The sequence below is a fragment of the Cnephaeus nilssonii genome, assembly GCF_951640355.1.
Source record: "Cnephaeus nilssonii genome assembly, chromosome: 7".
Classification (NCBI taxonomy): domain Eukaryota; kingdom Metazoa; phylum Chordata; class Mammalia; order Chiroptera; family Vespertilionidae; genus Cnephaeus; species Cnephaeus nilssonii.
In genome coordinates this window covers 79032461-79054423 of record NC_137078.1, presented here as the reverse complement: position 1 = coordinate 79054423, position 21963 = coordinate 79032461, and the positions used below count along the sequence as shown (strand labels likewise).

Below are 21963 nucleotides of genomic sequence, written 5' to 3'. Positions count from 1 at the left end.
GTCTGATGGTGGTGGACAGATTCCTAGTTATATTCTTGTTGACATATATTCTGGCACTAGGGACTAATATGCTGAGTATACTTTGTCTTATTTTATCATTACTGGCCACCATTTCCCTTTTGGGCTTCATGATCTGCCTTTGGTCCTGAGGAAATAGTTCTTTGTTAAAAGAATTTATGGAAAGGCTGGGGTTCTTATGAATAGACTAGAGGCCTGGTGCATGAAATTTGTGCGGCGGGGCGGGGAAGGGGGTGTCCCTCAGCCTAGCCTGCACCCTCTCGCAATCTGGGACCCCTTGGGGGATGTCCAACTGCCAGTTTAGGCCCGATCCCACTGTGGGACATCCCTTTTGCAATTCGGGACCACTGGCTCCTAACCGCTCACCTGCCTGCCTGATCACCCCTAACCACCTCTGCCTCAGCTCCCGCTGCAGTGGCTTCGTCCAGAAGAACGTCCAGAAGGATATCCAGAAGGTCATTGGGCTGTCTGGTCTAATTAGCATATTATGCTTTTATTATTATAGATAAAAGAGTCACAAATTGCTCCAACAGGCAACTGCCCAAACATTGATATGCCCATTCTTTAGTTGGGATATCTTCTCCAGTACCAAAAATAAGATGAACCAGGGAGGTGCATAAACACTCCCCCCCACACACACCTAAGGATTCTTCTTTATGGATTCATTCATAAATATGCCAAGAGAATTTTTCCAACCAAAGGTGAAACAGTTTGCATGCTTTGAAAAATCCAACAGGTTTGTATCCAATTAAAGCAACAAGTTTACATAATTTGGTTATATCTTTCTTTTTAAATTTGTCACCTAGATGGTTAGAGATCAAGTAAGGAAGAGATTGGGGGCATATTTAAATTTAAATTCAGTGAAGATGACAGGGACAATGAATAATAACAAGCAGGGGGCAGATGTCTCTGGTTTTTTAATACTCTCTACCTGAAAGGTGAAATTGGATATAGGTTGGTCTAGGAAGACAGTGACATTGGGAACCATATTAACTTGGTAAATGGAGCAACAAGTGGCAGGTATTTGTCTTTAATTGATTTAGGGTTTGGGTGACGTCCAACAATCAGTGAAAATTTCAGCCCTTAGCAGCACTCTCAGAGAGTTTTAGTAAAATATTATTTTTCAGAGAGAGAGAGAGAGAGAGAGGAGAGAGAGAGAGAGAGAGAGAGAGAGAGAGAGAGAAAAGGAAGAACAATTGGGTTTGTTATCATGTTGATAATCTTCTAAAAAATAAAGGGTAGCCTTATAAGCAAAGACCAACAAGAGATAAAGACAAGAAATTTAAGTTAAGAATCTTTGGAAGAACTGGTGTGACGCAGGCCTGGTCCATTTTCTTGGAAATAGTTGTTTACTTCAGCTGTTGTCTTCTTCTCGTCCTGTTGCCTGGAGTTTGGTCTGAGTTTGTTTCAGGGATGGGCTGGGAAGCCCCATTTTGCTCAAGGGTCTGGCTAAATGAGAAATGAATCCATGAGTCAACGCCACGGAATTTAGTAATAGATTGGTCAGAAGGACCTGATAAGGTCCTGTCCAGCTGGGACTGATGAGAGTCTGCGTTGGTGTCTTTTCCAGCAGACAAAACGCCCGGGCCTGAGGCCCTGAGGACATTCCTTGTCTCCCAGGAGCCACTGTTCTGTTGTAGGGTGTTGATAAGCTCTGTGCAGTGAGGTAGGAGATCTCCTTTGGTAAGTACTGGTTGGTGCAGTTCTTCATCTAGGTGCATAGCATGACCTGTGATCATCTCAAAGGCGAAAATTTATGTTTTCCAGTGGGGGTAGAATGAAAGTTAAGGCAGGTTCAGGAAGGCCTTGGGCCATGACAGACTAAATGCCATGCAAATTTCTCCCAACCTAGTATTTATTTTTCCATTGTTTTTTTCTACCAATCCAGAGGATTTGGGATGATAAAATGGAAATGCTGATAGATATGCCAAATTTTACAAACATTTGAACAATCTGTCCTATAAAATGAGTTCCTCAATCACTATTAAGTTCTTGAGGGATTCCTGAAGTTAGAATAATTTTTTTTAAAAAATATTTTTTATTGATTTCAGAGAGGAAGGGAGACAGAGAGAGATAGAAACATCAATGACGAGAATCATCGATTGGCTGCCTCCTGCACCTTCCCCTCCCCGCCCCCTCCATGGAGCCTGCAACCAACCTGGAATCGAACCATGACCCTGACCCCCTGGTTCATAGGTCAATGCTCAATCACTGAGCCATGCTGGTTGGACAGACTAATTTTTCCTAATAGGACTTAGCTACTGCCAGGGCCATGGCAAGGGAAAGCCTCAGCCCAATGTGAAAACACACAGATCATGACTAGCACGTATGTATAACCATATGAGAAGGGGAAGTTGGATACAATCTAATTGCCATACCTTTAAAGGACACATTAGTAATGGAAAGTGGCCCAGAGAGGCATGCGACAGTTTCCCAGAGTTATATTTTGGACAAATTTTGCCCATCTTATATGCCTGGTGGGCAATAGTGGGTGAAGAGTCTCATTAACATTGTTTTCTTCATTGGATCATTTTCTCAGTGTTTTAAGGACTTAAATCATCGATGAAGTTTAAAATCTCCCTTTGGAGATTGTTGGGAGGACAGGGCGGTTAGTAGGGCCTATCTATAAGCATCAAGAAGAATCAAAGGAACTGCCCTGGCCGGTGTTGCTCAGTGGATAGAGCGTCGGCCTGCTGGACCGAAGGGTCCCGGGTTCGATTCCCGGGTTCGATTCCCGGTCAAGGGCATGTACCTTGGTGGCGGGCACATCCCCAGTGGGGGGTGTGCAGGAGGCAGCTGATGGATGTTTCTCTCTCATCGGTGTTTCTGACTCTCTATCCCTCTCCCTTCCTCTCTGTAAAAAATCAATTAAAAAAAAAAAAAAAAAAGAAGAATCAAAGGAATAGCCTTGCTTAATCCATTTCCCTCCTCCATCCTCCAGAGAAATGGCATGAGGTTTACCTAGTCTTTGGTATAAGTGAGGAAATGGAGGGAGGGTAGAAATAGATGGATTCTATAGGCAGGGTTGTTGTTATCTCCTGTGAAATAGCCAATTTCAATTCCTTGCACTTTGGGGTAGAAGAATGTCCCTGAATGTTAACAAAAAAAAGGCTCTGAAAGTCAGTATGGCATCTGGGAGTGCCAGGACATAGTTTGTTTTTATTTTTTATTTATTTTTATTTTTTAAAATATATTTTATTGATTTTTTACAGAGAGGAAGAGAGAGGGAGAGAGAGTTAGAAACATCGATGAGAGAGAAACATCGATCAGCTGCCTCCCGCACACCCCCTACTGGGGATGTGCCCGCAACCAAGGGATATGCCCTTGACCGGAATCGAACCTGGGACCTTTCAGTCCGCAGGCCGACGCTCTATCCACTGAGCCAAACCGGTTTCGGCTGTTTTTAATTTTCTGTCCAAATGTGGTAGGGAAACCTACCAGCATGGCAAAGTCATGGGTTACTCCAAGAGCATATTTTCTGTCAGTATAGATATTGACAGTTTTATCTTTGGCTAATAAACATGCTTAGTAAGGGCATGTAGTTCTTCTCGTTGGGTAGGTTTGGCCTCAAGTAGAGGGCTGGATTCTATGGTTGTATCAAGGGAGACAATGGCAAATTTAGCTCTGTAATTGCCATTGGGTCCCCTTAAATTGGGTCCCCTTAAATCAGATCCGTTGGTGAACCATTCATAGTCTACATTGGGAAGTGGGGTTTGGTGTATATCCAGTTGTGGGGTAAGGAGTTGGTCAGTCAACATAATACAGTCACGGGGGATGTTATACATCTGAAAAAGGAAGTAGGGTACAGGAGAAAGTACTAGTAAGTTGCTTTGAGTGATAGTAAGGTGGGGTGAAGACAGAGGAGGACTTTATATTTGGCTGGATGACTAGCAGAAAGATTCTGAGTATGAAAAGAATTAAGGAGAGTTTCAACAGAGTGTGGAACATACACAGTAAGAAGAGATCACCATCTTTTCAGTAGCCTTATAAGGATGGAAACAGTGACAACTGCCTTAAGGCAAGGGGGAAGTCCTTGAACAACTAGATCTATTTGCTGACTAGAATATCCTATAGGCCTATTTTACACCCCATGAGATTGAGTAAGTACCCCTAGACTCTAGAGCATTCTCTTCGTGGTCATGAGTGAAGAGGTGAAAAGGGAGGTTATAATTTGGATGCTCTAAGGTCTGAGCTAAGGTAAGCTGGATTTCTATTCTTTCAAAAGATTGTTAGGCCCAGCGGTGTGGCTCACGGTTGAGTGTCGCCCCATGAACCAGGAGGTCACGGTTCGATTCCTGGTCAGGGCACATGTCTGGGTTTCGGACTTGATCCCAGTAGGGGATGTGCAGCCGATCAATGATTCTCTCTCAACATTGATGTTTTTCTCTCTCCCTCTTTCTGAAATAAATAAGAACATATTAAAAAAAAAGATTGATGGACATCAGAGGTCCATCGTAGGGGGTCAGAAGAGGGATTCTTGAGTAGGTCGTAAGTGGTTGCGACAGTAAGAAAAAATTAAGAAGCCAGTTCTGACAATAACCTGCAAGTTCTGAGAACCCCTAAAGCTGTCTTTTTGTTTGAGGAAGGGAGGAGTTTAAAATGCCATGTAGGCTTGATGGGTCAAGATTTAATCCTTCTGGAGTTAGGAGGTGTCCTGAGAATGTAACGGAAATTTGACAAAATTGCAGTTTCTCTTTAGAAATCTTATGTCCTTTGGAAGCTAGATTACGCAGTAAATGGAGGCTGTTAGTGAGGCCAGCCTCTGCAGAAGGAGAACATAAGAGTAAATCATCGCCGAAACCGGTTTGGCTCAGTGGATAGAGCGTCAGCCTGTGGACTGAAGGGTCCCAGGTTCGATTCAGGTCAGGGGCATGTACATTGGTTGCGGGCACATCCCTGGTAGGGGAGTGTGCAGGAGGTAGCTGGTCGATGTTTCTCTCTCATCGATGTTTCTGGCTCTCTATCCCTCTCCCTTCCTCTCTGTAATAAATCAATTAAAAAAAAAAGAGTAAATCATCGATGTATTGGAGCAAAGAGGACCCACATAGGAAGGAAATGGTGGCTATACGGCCTTAAGGATTTGGAGGAAATAAGCCAGGCTTTCTCTGAATCTTTGGGAAAGAACAGTCCAAGTAAATTGTTGGCCTTTCTGCAGAGGTCAATAGCCAAAAAATATCAGCTTTCAGAAGGAACATTAGAGAACAGAGTGTGGGTGTTGGAAATCATGGACTGTCAAGGAATGACTATATTATTTATGGCTGAGGTCTTGAACAAATTTCCATCATTTTCCATTGGGTTTGCAGATGGGTAAGATGGGGGTAACACAAGGGCTGCCCCTAGGGTTGATTAGGCATCTATAATAATAAAAGCATAATATGTTAATTAGATCAGATGACCTTCTGGACAAAGCCAGGGCTGCGAGGGAAGCCCGGGTCCTGGGTGCCAGCAGCTAGGGGAAGGAAGGCCTACTCCTGCATGAATTTCGTGCATCGGGCCTTTAGTGTGTACAACATATACAATATATATATTGTATCCTAGCCAAGGCCTCAGGATTTAGGGGGTATTATTTAATATTAGAGGCCCGGGTGGGGTCCCTTGGCATGGCCTGTGGGGATCAGGCTAAAATCAGCATCCAACATCCCCTGAGGGATGTAGTAGTGTGCGAAGCAGCCAATGGTCAGGGAGGAGCTGTTCCTGCTCATCCTGGCCCACTCATTCCAGCCCTCCTCATCCCGGTCAGCTGAGCGGCGCTCCGGTTGTGGGAGCTCACTGACCACCAGGGGACAGCTCCTGTGTTGAGCGTCTGCCCCTGGTGGTCAGTGTGCATCATAGCGACTGGTTGACCAGTTGTTCAGTCATTGGGTCACTTAGGCTTTTATATATATAGATTGAGGAAGAGTTTTTGGGGTCTACCTGTGTTTTACTTGGGGGTTCTGAATGCACATGGCCCACATCAGATTTGGACTGTGCCCACGGGCTTTTGGGCAGCACTTGGAGAACAGGATGTATGTAGTTGATGAGATTAGTTGAATAAATGGGGATTTGGGGGAGAGCCACTCTAGAGATAAGATCCCTGGTGAGAAAAGGAAATATGGGCTTGGTAGGTTTCTAAAAAGTCTCTTCCCAGGAGGTGTATGGGAGCTGATAGAATGAGTAATAAATGATAATAATTACCGGTAAGAGGTCTCAATTGAAAAGGGATGAGTAAGGATTTAGGGACTGTCATAGGTTGGCTGGCTGCTCTGACCATCTAGATAAATTCAGAACTCTGGGGAGTTGAGGACAGATAGGGTGGCTCCAGTGTCAATTAGAGCTCTAGCCAGTTCTTCCCCAATTTATATATATATTTCCCCCAATTGGTTTGTTTTAAGTAGTGGAAATGTCCCCTTAATGTCCCTGGAGCATCTCTAGACCTGCTTAAAGAATGAGGGTTGGTAAACATTATCAGGGTTTAGTTATAGTCATTATTTGTATTTGAGACAGTCCCTTTTAAAATGTCCAAGTATTTACAGAAAAAAAAAAACAAACCACAAGTTTCTGATTTTGAGAGACTGGTAATTCGGGGGCATGTCTCTCTCTTTTTAAATTTTATTAGTATTTATTTTATGTTGAATTTATTCCCAGGTCATAAGTTTTGTTTCTTCAGTTTCTGGGATATACTTTTCTGGGATATATTTCCCTCTTCTGGTTTAGGAACAAGCTGCACATTTTCAGTAAGGATCCTGTGTGTTGCAAGGAGAGCTCATGTATAGGTTAATCCACCCATGAGCTCTGGAAGTTCCATACCGCATCCTGGGAGCTTTATTCACCTGAATGTGCTCAATGACCAGAGAATCTACATCTAAACCCTTAAGTTCAGCATCACTCTCTGCGTTTTTTTAGCACATGCAGCAAAAATTCAGCACTCTTTTTGGGCCACCGACCCTGTGTCCAGCCCCACTGTTTCACCTGGGCACACCTACCAACTCCACATTGTAACGACGGGATGACACACATTGCTTCTGGAAAGTGACGTCCTTCAGATACTTGATGACTTTTTGGACATGCATACTCTTAATGGCCTGGGCAGTTTCATGAGTGTTCTTAAAGTGAACATGAATATTTGAATCTCTTGATTTGTATGATTTTGTGGGGCTTTCTGGGTCAAGTGAATAAAGGACCATTTTCAGAGGTCACGTCTGGCTGCTTTTGAGAAGAGTGGGGCATCTCTCTCTTTTTTTAAGTATTTATTTCTCAGCTTTAAGAAAATATATATTTTTATTGATTTTAGAGAGGAAGAGAGAGACAGAAACATCAATGATGAGAGAATCATTGATCTGCTGCCTTCTGCACACCTCACACTGGGCAGAGAGCCTGCAATCCAGGCATGTGCCCTGACCGATAATCAAATCAGGACCTCCTGGTTCATAGGACAACGCTCAACCACTGAGCCACACCGGCCAAGCAGGGCATCTCTTTTTATTTGTTGTAGTTGGAATGCCAGAGCTTAGCAATCTTTTCCTGATAATCTAGGGCTATGTAGCCCTAGGTTTCTGTCTTTCTCTAAAGTCTTCATAGCTGGTTAGCCAAAGAGGCTATATTATGGGGTTGTTTTGTGGCCCAGTTAAGGTGATGTTTTACTAAAGTACTAAAGGCTTCAGAAAAGCTAGCCACAATTATAGAATTGAACAGATTGAGAGTTTCATTATTCGATTTTTTAATCCCTGAATTTTGTTGGAAAGTCCGTTCAGATCTATCAAAATAGTCAGGAACAGGTTTGTCCTTTCTCTGTAGACAACGGTGTATGGCTTTCCAAATGACTTGGCAAGGAAAGATTTGAGGAATAATTTAGTGGCCTGTGTGCCTTCTCAAAGCCCTGGGCATCAAAGTCCTCCCGAGGTTCATTCCAATCAGAGGCCAACAAAAATTTCCAGGATAAACATTTCCTACAAATATGTGAATAATATGATAAAGATCAGAAAACCCAGCTGATAGGCATTGATAATGAGATTGAAATGCCATTCAAATTCAAGGGAATTAATCTTAGGGTCAGGGAAGTCCTTTACTGAGGCCATAAATTTGGACTTAGTCCAAGCGGCATAAGAATTGTGATGGTCGCCATCACCCAATTCAACCTTAAAAGGAACTATTAAGTAAGGGGGAGGAAGGTCTGGTGCATTAAGAGAAGTAGACATCAGGAGAGAAGAAAACAGGAAGTTCAGAAAGAGCAGAAAAGGGAGAAAAAATTGGGGTGTGAAGTGGGAGTGGTGGAAGAGGTGAAGAGGGTGTTTTTTCTGGCGGGTTGTTAGTAGGTCTAGCTTTATTTTTTAAAAAATATTTTTATTGATTTCAGAGAGGAAGGGAGAAGGAGAGATAGAAACATCCATGATGAGAATCATGGATCGGCTGCCTCCTGCACACCCCCTACTGGGGATCAAGCCCGCAACCCCGGGCATGTGCCCTTGACCGGGAATCGAACCCGGGACCCTCCCATCCGCAGGCCGACGCTTTACCCACTGAGCCACACTGGCCAGCGCAGTAGGTCTAGCTTTAGAATAACATGGGCAAAATTTAGAGAGTTTCCCAATGGTTCCTCTTTAACTTCAATTTCACAGGTGCAAATTCCTTTTTCTAATTTATCAAGGTGTTTATTCCATTTAGAATTATTCTCTTTAAGAGAGGTGATAATGGGTTTCATTTAATGCTCTCAAGGTACCAGTTAAAAAAAGCCTCCCATTGTCTTTGGGAGGTTTGGTATTTTCTTTGTGCCAATTATGCTTGCAAATAAACAAGTTTTGAAATTTCAAAGGAGCCCCATCCGGGCCAGCAAAATTTAAGATCATTCTGGGTCTGAGTGATATTTGTCCAAAGACCCAGCCAGATGCAACTTTCTGCGCCATAGGTCCTGTGCATAAAGTTGGCTGGGGTACCAGAGGGTGGCTGGTTACTGAATGGGAGCTTAGAACATGCACTGTCCATTAACACCTAATGAAGACCCTTTATCCCTTCAAGTGCCCCCTAAGCCTAACTGTCCCCACAAAACTTTATGGATGAGGTCCCAAAGAGCCAAACGGACCAAGTCCAAATCGAACCTTGCTGGCGCTGAGGCATTGATTCTGAGATGGCATTGGGAAGACAGCCTGGGTGCTGCTTCAGATCCCACTGCTGCCATCAAAATGGAAACAAATCCAAATGGTATTGGAATGAAAAAAGGAGGAACTTGCCCTTGCTGGTGTTGCTCAGTGGTTAGAAGGGTCCCAGGTTCGATTTCTGATCAAGGGTAGTACCTGGGTTGTAAGTTTGCTCCCGCCCCTGGTCGAGGTGAGTGCAGAAGGCAACAGTCAACGTGTGTGTCTCTCTCTTCCCATCCATCCCTCCCTTCACTCTCTCTGAAAAGCAATGGAAAAAATATCCTCAGGTGAGGATTAACCAAAAAAAAAAAAAAAAAAAAAAAAAAGAAAGAAAGAAAAAGGAGAAACTTTATTCAGGCAAATAGTTTGTATACTGGGGAGTCACAGCCTCCGGTAAACAAGTGAAAACGTACTTCACTAGAGACAAAGGGGAAGATGATTTTGTTTTTACAAAAACCACTCAGACTGCATCTTCTCCCTCTTACTCTCCAAAGGACGGGTTTCACACTCAGGAGAGGACACTGTACCTCCTCCTCGTGGTTTTGGGTGTGCTACACATTCAGAGGCATTCTCCAGTAACAAACTATAGAAATGATCCCTGAAAGTATAGTCTTGGGGGAGGGTTGTTCTTTATACCAAAGTTCCCACCCAGGTTCCTACTAGTAATTAGGTCCATTTTATGTAAATGAGATATCCAATTCACACAGTTCTGATTGGTCTGAATCACACAATTCTGATTGGTTGGGGCAGGTCTCAGTCCATTGGTTGAAAGGTGAAAGCAGGATATCCTTTATAATAGTTGACTCAAGCCCTAACTGGTATGGCTCAGTTGGGTGGAACATCATTATGATTCCTGGTCAGGGCACATATACCCAAGTTGTAGTTCGATTCTCAGTTGAAGCACATGTGGGAGGCAACCTATTGAAGTTTCTCTCACCTCAATGTTTTTCTCTCTCCCTCTCCCCTTCTCCCTTCCTCTTGCTCTAAAATCAATAAAAAAACATATAGGGTAAGGATTAAAATATAATAATAGCCCTAGCTGTTTTGGTTCAGTGGATAGAGCGTCGGTCTACGGACTGAAGGGTCCTGGGTTTGATTCCAGTCAGGGGCACATGCCTGGGTTGCAGGCTCCATCCCCAGTGGGGGGCATGCAGGAGGCAGCCGATCAATGATTCTTTCTCATCATTGATGTTTCTATTTCTCTCTTCTCCCTTCTTCTCTGAAATCAATAAAAATATATCTTTAAAAATATTTTAAAAAACAATAATAGTTGACTCTGATGACATAAACAAGGAGGGCACAGTGCCAGGAAACCACGTTCAATCAGAGATTCTTCCTGGTATACAGAGTACGTGAGAAGCCCCGCCCAGTAGATGGCTGCTAGACTCTCTCTATTTGTAAAATTTAGGTCGTTGGTTGAACCTGGAGAGTCCACCTCAGCAAGTAAATTCATTCTTGGGGTTCACATCAAATCAATCTCTTCCTGGGGTCCACATAACTTATACTTCAATAAAGCTGTTTTAAAAATCTGCATAAACTCATATGGAAATATGGTCACCCAAAGTGAAAAAAGCCTGATGCACAACAGTGTGTATAAAAATAGAAGCCTAGCCGAAACCGGTTTGGCTCAGTGGATAGAGCGTTGGCCTGCGGACTGAAGGGTCCCAGGTTCGATTCCGGTCAAGGGCATGTACCTTGGTTTCGGGCACATCCCCAGTAGGGGGTGTGCAGGAGGCAGCTGATCGATGTTCCTCTCTCTTCGATGTTTCTATCTATCTCTCTCACTTCCTCTCTGTAAAAAATCAATAAAATATATTAAAAAAAATAGAAGCCTAAAGAGATTCTTTCTCAAGGATAACCAATAACAGTAAACAGCGGTTGTTCATGAGGAGGTAGCCTGGAAGATCTGGTATGGAAGGGAATTTTTCTTTGTACCCAAAGTATAGCATGATAAGCTTAAACACACACACATATACATATATGACTTTTTTCAATTGACAAATAAACTTAGAAATGAAAATACATATGCACATGCATGCTTAGCAAAAAAGAACTAAGAGGCTGTAATATACCAAGAAATTATCAGTGATTTACCTTTTGTTCTCTTTACTTTTGGGGATTCAGTTTTGCTACAATAAGCATGCATTGCTTTTTGTTTTGCAAGTTTGTAAAATAACATTGAGATAATGACTCTTGTCTTGCCTATTCATGGGGTGTCTAAAAATTTAAGCAAGACCTCAACGTCAGGGAGAGGACCCCAGGTACTACTCCTCACTAGAGGCTTTTCCTGCACCACTAGGAAAGAGTAAGAAATCTCCATTCAGTATTGTGGAGACTCAGCATGTATCTTTTTTTTTGGCGGGTGAGGGGGGGCTTGAGGCTCAGGTTTGGGATCTACTGTATTTCATTGAATATGAGCTCCTGTAAAATGTTAACCTCCCCATTATTTTATGTTCCACTAAGAAAGAAAGAAAATTATCAAATAAACGAGGTCACACCTTAGATTATACAATGCATTTGCTTTCTGAGATGTTAAATCTGAAAAATGTTTATCTTGAAATCAACGACTCAGTACTGTATCTGCACATCTCTTCCTTAGGTGGGTAGATCATCTGAGCAACACCATTCACCTGATACCTTCCTCTCCCTCAAACCTTCTTCTTCCCCACTCTGTCCCACCAGTCACCAAGTCCTATCTTCCCACCCCTGCTGCCGCCTGCCTCATTCTCTCTCACCTGTACCACAGCACCCGCCTCCTAACCAGCCTGCTCATCTTACTCTCCCATCCATTATTCACACTGCAGCCAGAGCCATCATCTCATGTCCTTGCTTAAACATTTCCACTGGCTGCTTTCCCCGCAGGGTGAGGTCTGTTTAACTTGGCATTTGACTTTTCATGACCTGGCTTCTGCTTGCCATTTTAAGTCTCTTGGCACTTCCTCCAAATGAAATTGCTTGCTGCTTCCTCAAAGCACCCTATGTTTTTTTTTCAGGCCTCCAGGCCTTTGCAACAGCTGTTTCCTAGGCTTGGACTACTCGTCCTCAACAAGTATTTATTGAACATGTAGTAATTGCCGGGAGCTGAGAATGCAGGGGCAAGCAAGGCAGGGCGAGCCCAGTCCTCACAGGGGCTGGTGGAAGAGACAAAAATGGAAACGTATAATCATTCAATTATAAGCACACATGGTGGGCATTTGGAAATGTCAACCACGGCCTCAGAAAGTTTAGAATTCGAAGAGGGTCAGGCAGACAGTATGAAGCCGATCAGAATGCGGGATCTGCCAGTGGCTGCCTATTGTAACTTGGGGGGAACTGGCCCGCGGAGTCTCCACCTCTGTGAGATGGAAAAATGCCCGCCCCAGAGGACTACAGGGAGGATTTTATACGCGATACATATAATCACGCGGCCGTGCCGGACCGAGGGCCCCTCCTCCACGGGAGGCGAGGGCCCGCGGCGGCGGCGGCGCCGGCCCCCACCCCAGGAGGCTGCGGGCGGGCGAGACCTGGAGCGCCTTGGAGCACCTCAGCCCGAGCGCGCAGGGAGTGCCCACAGCCTTCCGTCTCCGACAGTGGGACCGCGAGCACAGACCGCAGGCCGCAGAGCAGGCATTCCCGGGGCGTCGGACGCCGGGTGAGGGGGGGGGGGCGGGGGCAGCGCTCCGCCCCATCTCCCCACTTTGGGGGCCAGCCCCCTCTGCGCGCTCACGCCCCCGCCCTGGAATCAGGGGGGTGGGGAGGCGGGGCCGTGACCCATTCATGCCGGGAATCGGATCCAGATGTTCCCGTGGCGCGTGCAGCTGCATCCTTGCCTTTTTTGGCAAAAAACGTGCGGCCGCGAGCGGATCCCGGGCCGCCTCCGCTAATCCTCGGGAAGAGGGGGGAAGGGGACTGAGGGTCTGGGCCCAGACTGGGGACCCGCACCGGGGGCTCAGCGGGATTTGGAAAGGACGACTAAGGGAGGGGGACAGTTTGTACCAGACCGGGAAACCCACCAGTACCCCCGCGCTCCCGTAAACCCCTCCCTTCTCCGGGGAGGAGAGAGCCCTTAGCCAGCAGGGGGTTGGCAGGTTAAGCCCGAGGGACGGTAGCAGCGGCGGCGGCGGCGGCGGCGGGGATCCCCTTTCTCCGGAGAGATTTCCCATCCGGTGGCCCGCAGCTCCCCCCTCTGCCCTGCACCGAGGCCTGGAATAGCCTCAGAGTCTCCTGGTCTGCAGAGGCACCTTCTTTCCCCTCCACCCCCAGACACACACACACAGCGGCCTGTGCGGCCTCACACTGCTTTATTGCAGAATCTCTAAGGGGGCGAACCAGTCCCACCCCGCGGCCCATCTCTGGGCGAATGGGAGCTGAAATGAGAAAACACGCAAGGATTGCGGGCTGGGCAAAACCCTGTACCCTAGGACCTTCTAACCAGTGAACCCCTGATCTGCTGCCCAGACAGCCCCAGCCCTGGGTACAGGAGGGGGATGGGGGTGGGGAGGGTCCAGCCTGAGTCCAGGACTTCGCAGGCACCCAGAGGAGACCTAAAGTCTGGCGAGAAGCCTAGATTGAAGGGCCTGGGTCTGAGTCCAGGTGTGGAGGGGCGGGATCTAGAGCCCTGATTTGGGGAGAGGGATTGGTCTGGGAACCACAACTCTAGGGGGACAGGGCTGAGTTCTAGAGTTCAGGCTTGGGAGGAGATATGAATGGTAGAGGGTCCGGAAGAGCCCAGGTTTGGGGACCCTGGGCCAGGGAGTACCAGTTTGGGGATGTTGGGAGTGGGGAGGCTGAATCCTGGAGCCCAGGGGGAGCCCCAATTTGGGGAGAGGCTGGGTCCCAGAGGTGTTTTGGAAAAGGAGCCTTAGTCCTCAGGGCCCTGGTTTGGGAGGGCCTGGGCCCAGGAGCCCTGGCTCAGGGCCCTGCCTGGCTGCAGCCCTGGCACAGCACTTTGTCTCCGTCGGGCACGAAGCCTTGGCCCACCAGGGAGGTGGAGCAGCGGGCGCAGGCGAAGCAGCTGTGGTGCCAGTGGCGGTCTTCAAAGGACACGTACTTGCCCCCACCGAGTCCTGGAGGGAGGCTGGACGTTAGCTCTGCTGACCTACAGGGCGGTCCTGGCCCTCGGTCTCATCCAACCCCAGATCCCATTCCCTGGCCTGCACCCCACCCTCTCAGTTATTCGACCCTTCTCCCACCTGTGATGGGGCGCTTGCAGCTGCTGCACTTGGGTGCAAAGAGTTCTCCAAAGCAGGCCACACAGTAGGGATCCTCATCCCGGGAGGTGAACTGCTGCCCTGCCAGGGGTGTCTGGCACCCAGTGCAGACCAGGCATTCTCGATGCCAAGGCTGGTCACGGTATGTCACGCCACCCTGTGTCAGCGTCTGTGGGGGCAGCATCTGTCAGCAGGGGGGCGTGGGGATCCCCACCCCACAGCAGAGCCTTGCTCACCCCCACCCACCCGTCATACAGTGGAGACCAGGGCCCCACCCTGCTGGCCCAGCCCCCACCTTGCTGCAGCGGGCACAGCGAGGAGCAAACTTGTTCTCGTAGCAGGGCACGCAGTAGTGAGCACCCTTGTCGGGCACGAAGGAACGGGAGCCCAGTGGCTGCTCACAGCCGCTGCACAGGAAGCAGTGCTCGTGCCACGTCTGGCCTCCATACTCCAGCTTCCGGGACCCTGTGGGGAACAGGGCTCCCACTCAGAAGCTGTGTGCCAAGCTCCTGAGTGCCACCCTCTGCTATGGCCGCGCTCCCCAGGAGAATCCCCAGTTTCCATAGCTCAGGCAGGGTGGTGTCCATGCACATGCAGCAGGGTCCCCACCACACATACTGTACATGCTAACCTCCCCCAAACACTGGACATGTTGGCCATGCACATGCTAGGCCCCCATACGCTAGACATGAGGGTTTGGCATATGTGAAGTCCTCATATGGAACAGATATGACTGTCTCATGTCATAGGCATGATGACTCAGTATATGCTAGGCCCTAACGCACCAGATTTGATGGTTTTAGCACACCCACAAATACCCCACTTATACTAGCCAAGCAAGTTCTAAAGTTCTGAACACGGTAGGTTCAGTACATGCTAAGCCCCTGCATATCCCAATCATGCCCTTCTCCACATATTCTAAATCCTTACACATATCTATTAAGCATGCACTCAGCACACATGTTAAGCCCGCTGTTTATCTGTCTCTGCACACACCAAGACCCACTGTACCAAGCATGACAGTCCCAGCATACGCTTAGCTCCTACATGCACCAAACATGCAGCTCTTTTGACATGCTAAGCCCCAAGGTGTGTCAGTTTGTCCATACATGGTAAGCCCACAGGTGTATACCAGGCCCACCGGCCCAGCGCATATTAAGCCCTCAGGAATGTACCAGGCTTGTCCGTTCCCGTACATGCTAAGCTTTCAAGTGTATACCTGTGCATGCCAGTCCCTATGCACACTAAGTTCCCAAGATCATATAAGCACGACAGACCCTGCACACACTAAGTTTCTAAGAACACGCTGCCTGTGCAGGTGTTTACGGTATAAACCTCCATGTAGGTATCAGACAGGCGTGCCAGTCCCTTGCACATGCATGAACCCTACACAGGTGCCAGGCATAGCCGGCCCCACACGCCATGAGCCCCCGGGGACGTACCCGGCATGACGGTCTCCCCGCAGGCAGAGCACTGTGAGGAGAAGGCACTGCAGTAGCAGTCGTTGCAGAGCAGCTCGCTGTCCTGGCAGGTGAAGGGCTCATCGGCAAGGGAGCGCTGGCAGCGGCAGCAGCGGAAGCAGCCCTCGTGGAAGTGGCGGTCCTCGTAGAACAGCTCCTGCCGGGAGCGTCACAGGGGCACTGGCACCTTTATCCCCTCCCTCCAGCCTCCACCCACTCCCTGCCCCCCCCCCCGGCCTGGTCTGGTCCTTACCCTCGAGTCATGCCCGATCAGCTGCTGGCACTCGGCACAGGTGTTGGCGAAGGTGTTGTCGTAGCAGGGTACGCAGTAGGGGCCGTTGTCCGTCTGGATGTATTTTCGGCCATATAGGGACTCGCTGCATTTTGCACAGTCAAAGGCCTCACTCATGGTGGCTGTGAGTGAGCCCTGTTAGGGACACAAGGTGCAACAGGGTCACCGAGAAGGGCTGTGGCTGAACTCCTTGCAGGAGCCTTGGCATTCAATAAAGAGCAAGAGGCCAGGCATAGAAAATGCCAGGTCAGCCCAGCCAGTGTGGCTCAGTGGTTGAGTGTCGACCTATGAACCAGGAGGTCATGGTTCGATTCCTGGTCAGGGCACATGCCCGGGGTTGTGGGCTCGATCCCCAGTGTGGGGACGTGCAGGAGGCAGCCGATCAATGATTCTCTCTCATCATTGATGTCTCTCTCTCTCGCTCCCTTCCTCTCTGAATTGAATCAAAATATTATTTTTTTTTTAAAGAAAGAAAATGCCAGGTCAGAGTAGGTGGTGATGGGGAAAGGGTGCTTCCGGGAACCCAGGAGTCCTGCTTGTTTGTTTCTGTATTTGACGGTGGGGGTGGAAGGGGGGTCAGGAAAAAATCAGGAAGCAGAAGTTGTTTTCTTATCTGGGCCCTGGCAGATCTGGGGTGAGGGGGCTTTTCCTGGGTCAGTGACTCATTTCCTGCCCCAGCCTGAGTTTAGCCTCCACTGTCCCTACTGTCCCCAAGGGGGCAAGAGCAGGGGCAGAAAGCCACCCGATCCTATCCCGTATGAACAGCACTCCCACCCTCTCCTGACTCCTAGGAAGGGACCCTTGGGATGCAGATAAAGGAGCCCCTACCCAGAGGTCTGGAGCGGGGAGCGTAGGGGTGGGAACGGGCTGTTCCTGTCTGTCCCCATCCCGGAAGCAGGGGGATGTTAGAGGTACGCTGAGCGGATGAATGGTGGAGGTGGAGGAGGCCATGTCATTGCGCCTCACCTCCCAGGAGAGTCAGCCCAGCCATAAGGACTTCAGAGGCTCAGCCTGGGTTTAAGCAGGAAGGAAATCCTGCAAGCTGGACCCAGGCAGCTTCCCCAGCTGGACGCTCTGCTCTCACCCCCCGCTGGGTCTCTGGTCGCACCAGCCTGGGCAGCCGTGGCCTGCAACATCTGCAGCAGCTGTGGCAGCCCCGATGGCCAGATGTCAGGTTTTTACCAGCAACAGGGGAGAGAAAAGGGAAATGAGATGCCTGGGGAGGGCGAGGGGAACTGGAGACAGATGATGCAGCGTGCCTCCCTGCCATCTCCTGCTGGGGGGCATCATGCTTGGCAGCATCTGGCAAAACCCAGGAATCTTTCCATCCCCTGGGTCACCATTTCCCTCCTCCTGCCTCTGGGAGAGACAGCCTCTCCCCAGCTTTTCTGATTGCTAAGGGTTTGGGGTGGGGGCGTGAAGGGTGAGAGAGGGAGCCACTGAAGACATTTTCTCCCCAATCAGACCCCCTCTCGGATGGGGAGTCAGGCAAGGGGGAGCCCTAAGAGCTGTTGCTGCAGACACCCACTCCCCCCACCAAACCTCAGACACTTTCCATTTTCTCAGGAACAAAGCATGTTTGTGGGATGAGGTCATCCACCCAGCTGCCTCTGGAACAGGAGCATGGGGAGTGGGGGTGGTGGTGGGGAAATGGGGTTCCTGGTCCCTTCTGTTGCCCCTGACACCAGTCTCTAGCCCCAGATTCAGAGCTCCCCACCTCCAGCCTCCTCCATCACGAAGCCGGCTCTCTGAGGACAGGGATCCCGGGGTGGGTGGAGAGGAACCCCCAGGACCCATCGGAAGGGCATGTTCTCACAGTACACAGGAACCCACCAACCTACTCCCTCCACGTTAGACCTCGGGAACTGGCAGTCCCCAGAGCCTGCCCTGGCTCCAGTTGAAGGGAAAGCCCTCCTCTTCTCAGCCACCCACAGTGGGAAATTCTCGCCAACAAGCGTTGCTCTGCCTTGGAGTTCAGACTCCAGGCGCCAACAGACGCCCCAAGCCTGTAGGATCCGGCTCTTCTGAAGGGATGGCTCGTGAGCTCATAGCTGTCCTTCTGTACAGTGCGAGGACACTCACTTCATACCCTGGCCAGGGCCTGAGGCCACCAGGAGCTGGGGTCTTCAGAGCAGGGACTTCTGGGGTAGGGGCTATGCTGCAGGGTGGAGGGTACCCCCCCGCCCCCCGCAGAAACCCCGCTTCCCACCGCTCAGGCCTGGGTTTCCTCTGGCCCGGCATCTGAGGATTGCCTGGGCTGTCCGCCATGGGCAGCAGGGGGCACACAGGTGGAGGGTGGCTATGCCTCTGTCCAGGAGTGCCGGGGGCCTTTTCCTTCCTTCCTGGCTGGCCTCTGAGCAGCCGCCACCTTCCCAGGCCCATGCTAGCCTTGGGCCCACCCCCTGGGAGGCAGTCACCACTCTGAGACAGGGACACCCCAAATAGGGTATGGGCATGGCTTCTGTTTCCTTCCCAGAATCCCCTAGTCTGTCCAGCGGGGCTCCAGTGAGGACAGAGTGAAGGGCACTATCAAGGCCCACCTGTCTCTGCCCATTTCCCTCCTCCCCCGTTCCCTGGCAGGACTGGGGGACTGAGGGAGCCAGTCTTGTGTTCCTTCATGGTGGGGAGGGCTGTGCAGGGGAGACTGCTCAGGTGGCCAGATGGCGCTCAGCCCCTACCCCCACCAGCACACACACCTCTACACCTGACCCAGACACACATCTGGCACCTCTCAGAGCTCAGAATAGCTGGATAAATGGCTGTGGCATGTGGTGTGTAGAGGCTTGAGCTGTGAAATATAAACCTGGGTGATCTTGGGCAAGCCACTCACGCTCTCTGAGCCTGTTTTCCCATCTACTACTACCTCCTGGGTTTATTGTCGGGCTAAAATGTGATGATACTTGGAAAGCACCTTGAGTTAGTTAGTTGTCAGTAAATGGAGGATATTCGTGTTTTTATGATTAGCCCCTCCCTCATACGGGGGTCAGACAATAGTTTCTCGACCAGGCCTGGATCGGGGAGCTGGCCTGGGATTTGACCTGGACATTCCTAGTGTAGGCCCAGGGAGAGAACAAAGAGGGAATCCCTATGTCCACTTGGGGCACCAAAGAAGCCCAGGCTATGGGGGCAGCCTGACTCCAGCAAGCATAACTCTGAGACCCCCCTCACACAGGTACACAGGTGCACACATCTGGATGCTGCTCTCCTCTCACAAAGTGCATTCCCACCCACCCACCCACCGTCTCATCAGGTCTCACAAAAGGCAAGCAGGAGGGTAGTGCGGCACAGAGGCCAGGGGCATACTCAAGGTCATTCAGGTATCAGAGAGCCCAGGAGCCTTCTGCTGTTTCTCTTTCCCTAGAAATGCTGCAATGGTGGTGGAATGGGGGGAAAAGCCCTTCAGAGCAGGGGGACATGAGATGCTGGGTGACATCAGTGGTACAGGAGCCCGGCTCTTCCCTCCAGCTGCCAGCCCTGCCATTGGAAGACGCCCAGGAGCCTTTCCAATTACCCATGCCAACCGCTCAACCTTTATGCCCCCCTCCAGCCCCCACTGTCCATATCCCTGGCCAGGCCCCGCAGCTGTGAGCCAGGATCAGAACAGACCCCTCCTCTAGCTCCCTGGAGTTGACAGGAGACTAAAGGGGAGACACTGAACTCTCCCCACCCCTACCCCCACCCCCTGCTAGCAGGCACCTACCCCAACCCTCCACTCCCCCTCCCTGCCCTGGGGCCTGGGAGTCAGAGCAGTTTAGGGGAAAGGGGGGTGGGAAGCAGGATCCAGCAGCTGCTCTGGGGACAAGAGAGGAACAGTTCATTCACCCCGAGTCCCCCAGGGCTGAAGCAGCCGGTCCACGATCCGAGTTTAAAAATAAGTTGAAACTGTCTTTGTATATGCCTGGGGCTCTTGATCTTAATCTTACAGTCCCAGGTCCCCTCCTCATGGGGACGAAGTTGGCCCCGCGTTTGTGTTTCCCCCCCACATTCTTGCTCCCCAATCTTTTGGGCCTGAGCCTCTCTTGCTCTGTCCGGGAGGCGGCCAGTGCGCCTCCATTAAATCTCAGTCTCCTGCATCTAGCGCGGTTCCACGGCCCGTGCCTGTGCGTCCGCACACTTCACAACTGCCTGTATGTAGTGGGTGTCTCTGGATCTCGGACTGGCCATCTCCCAGCAGCTCGCCTCTGTGGATTTCTACCTCTGAACACCCACGTCTGGTCTCTTAGTGTCTCTCCTGGGAAGCATGTCTCGGTCCCCACCCCATCCAGTTCTCCATCTCTCAGCATCTCTGCATGCCCGAGTGTCTCTGTCTCAGGCTCTGAAGGTCTCTACAGGCCTCCCAGAGGCGGATTCACAGCCAGGCTAAGGAAGCTTAGGCTCCGGGGCCCCTCACTCGCCCAGGATCCCGGCGGCCCTGGCGTAACAGGACAACCAAGCGGTTCAGGCTGCCTTATTTCTGCCCCCAGCACTGGGAAGGGCCTTATGCAGTGGTCACTAGATTCACTGTACGCTTTTTCCTAAAAAGCTCCACAGAACCTGGGTTGGTGCCTACGCCTGGGGCTGTCTCTCATTGACTCTAAGCCCAAGTCCCTGTCCTGTTTCAAGTAACTGCAGCCTCCTGCCTGAGCCAGCCTCCCGGTCCCGGTCCCGGTCCCCCATTCCACTGGGCTTTTGGGAACCTCAGTTTCTAGGACCCTCCGGTCTCTATTTCGAGAACTCTGGCTTTTCCATTTCAAACTTGGCCCCCTCCCCCGCCCAGTCCCGCAGCACCCCCGCCCCGCCGGTGGCCGGGAGCAGAGTGGTCTGGAGGTCGCCCTCCGGGGCTCAGCGCCCCGGGCGCCCGCGGCCAGACCCAGGCGGGGGGCAGGGGGCAGGCCGCCGCCGCTCTGTCCGCGGCTCCAGGGCTGGGGCCAGGAGCGGGGATCCGAGCCGGGCTCGGCGGGGAGCTCACCTCGAAGCGGGCGGCGGCAGCGGGGCGCGCTCGTGGCGAGGGGGGATGTGCGGGAAGACGGGCCCGCGTCCCTCCACGCTTCTACCTGCGGGCCGGGCCGCGCGGGGGCCGAGCGAGCTGCCGGCAGCTCCCGGACCGTGTGGGCGAGTGGGAGCGCGGCCCCAACCCCTCCCCGAGGAAGTGAGCGCCCGGCCCGCCCCGCCCGGACCCCGCCCCCCCGCCCCTGCCCGCCGGTGCGGACCCCGCCTCCCGCCCGCGATCGCCGAGTGGGGGGGGGGCGGGGGGGCAGACCCCGCCCCGCCTCCCTTCGACTGGAAGCACGCTCCAGTCCCCCTCCTGGGGCCCAGCCTAACCTGGCTCTCCCACCCAGCCCGGGCGGCCAGGACCCCGCCCCTGTCCCCACTCTGCAGCTTTTCCAGCCTCTCCCTGCTTGCCCCTTTCCCCCCCGCTGCCCCCACCTCCCCGCCCCCCAGCTGCAAGCGGGAGACTGCCGCCTTCAATCTCGGGCGAGGGGTACCGGACCCAGCCGACGGAAGTCCATGTGGGGACCAAGAGTCTTCCTACCTCTTCGTGTCCTTCTCCCCCACACCAGTCCCCCCCCCCCCCCCCCAGGGTCACACTCAGCCCGAGTTTGGGAAAGGCCTTAATCCAGCCTGGAGGCGAGGGTGGTTTTTGACCCAGGGTCATGGCCCTGTCAGTGACCTAGGTGGTGGAGTGCAGAGAGGATCCTCCCCCCACCCGCACCCCCATCGGGACTTGACTTTCAAAGGGCTTTAGTCCCCACCTCTGAGTGACAAACACAGAAGTAGCCACCTCCTCACCTCCAGCTGCATCCTGGGACCGAAAAGTCCTGCCTAGGTTTCCACAGTGCCAGGAATAGTTTTGACCTTCGAAGCCCAGGGGAGACCCTCATCCTTGGCCCCAAGGTTTTTAGGCTTCTCCGGGA

The 21963-nt window shown here is 51.1% G+C and overlaps 1 protein-coding gene and 1 pseudogene across 2 annotated transcripts; both read right to left on the bottom strand.

Moving 5' to 3' along the window:
* Window positions 1-6632: 6632 nt before the first annotated feature.
* On the bottom strand, window positions 6633-7181 carry LOC307103268 (large ribosomal subunit protein uL22-like; annotated as a pseudogene). Its single transcript has one exon. The product of its transcript is annotated as a large ribosomal subunit protein uL22-like (transcript).
* A 6195-nt stretch (window positions 7182-13376) lies between these two features.
* Window positions 13377-21195, bottom strand: FHL3 (four and a half LIM domains 3). Its single transcript, XM_079777631.1, has 6 exons — window positions 21018-21195; window positions 16031-16204; window positions 15760-15934; window positions 14613-14782; window positions 14300-14486; window positions 13377-14173 (listed from the first exon to the last, which is right to left on the bottom strand). The coding sequence occupies exons 2-6, from the start codon at window positions 16184-16186 to the stop codon at window positions 14019-14021; spliced, it is 843 nt and encodes a 280-aa protein (XP_079633757.1). The 5' UTR covers window positions 16187-16204; window positions 21018-21195; the 3' UTR covers window positions 13377-14018.
* Window positions 21196-21963: the final 768 nt, after the last annotated feature.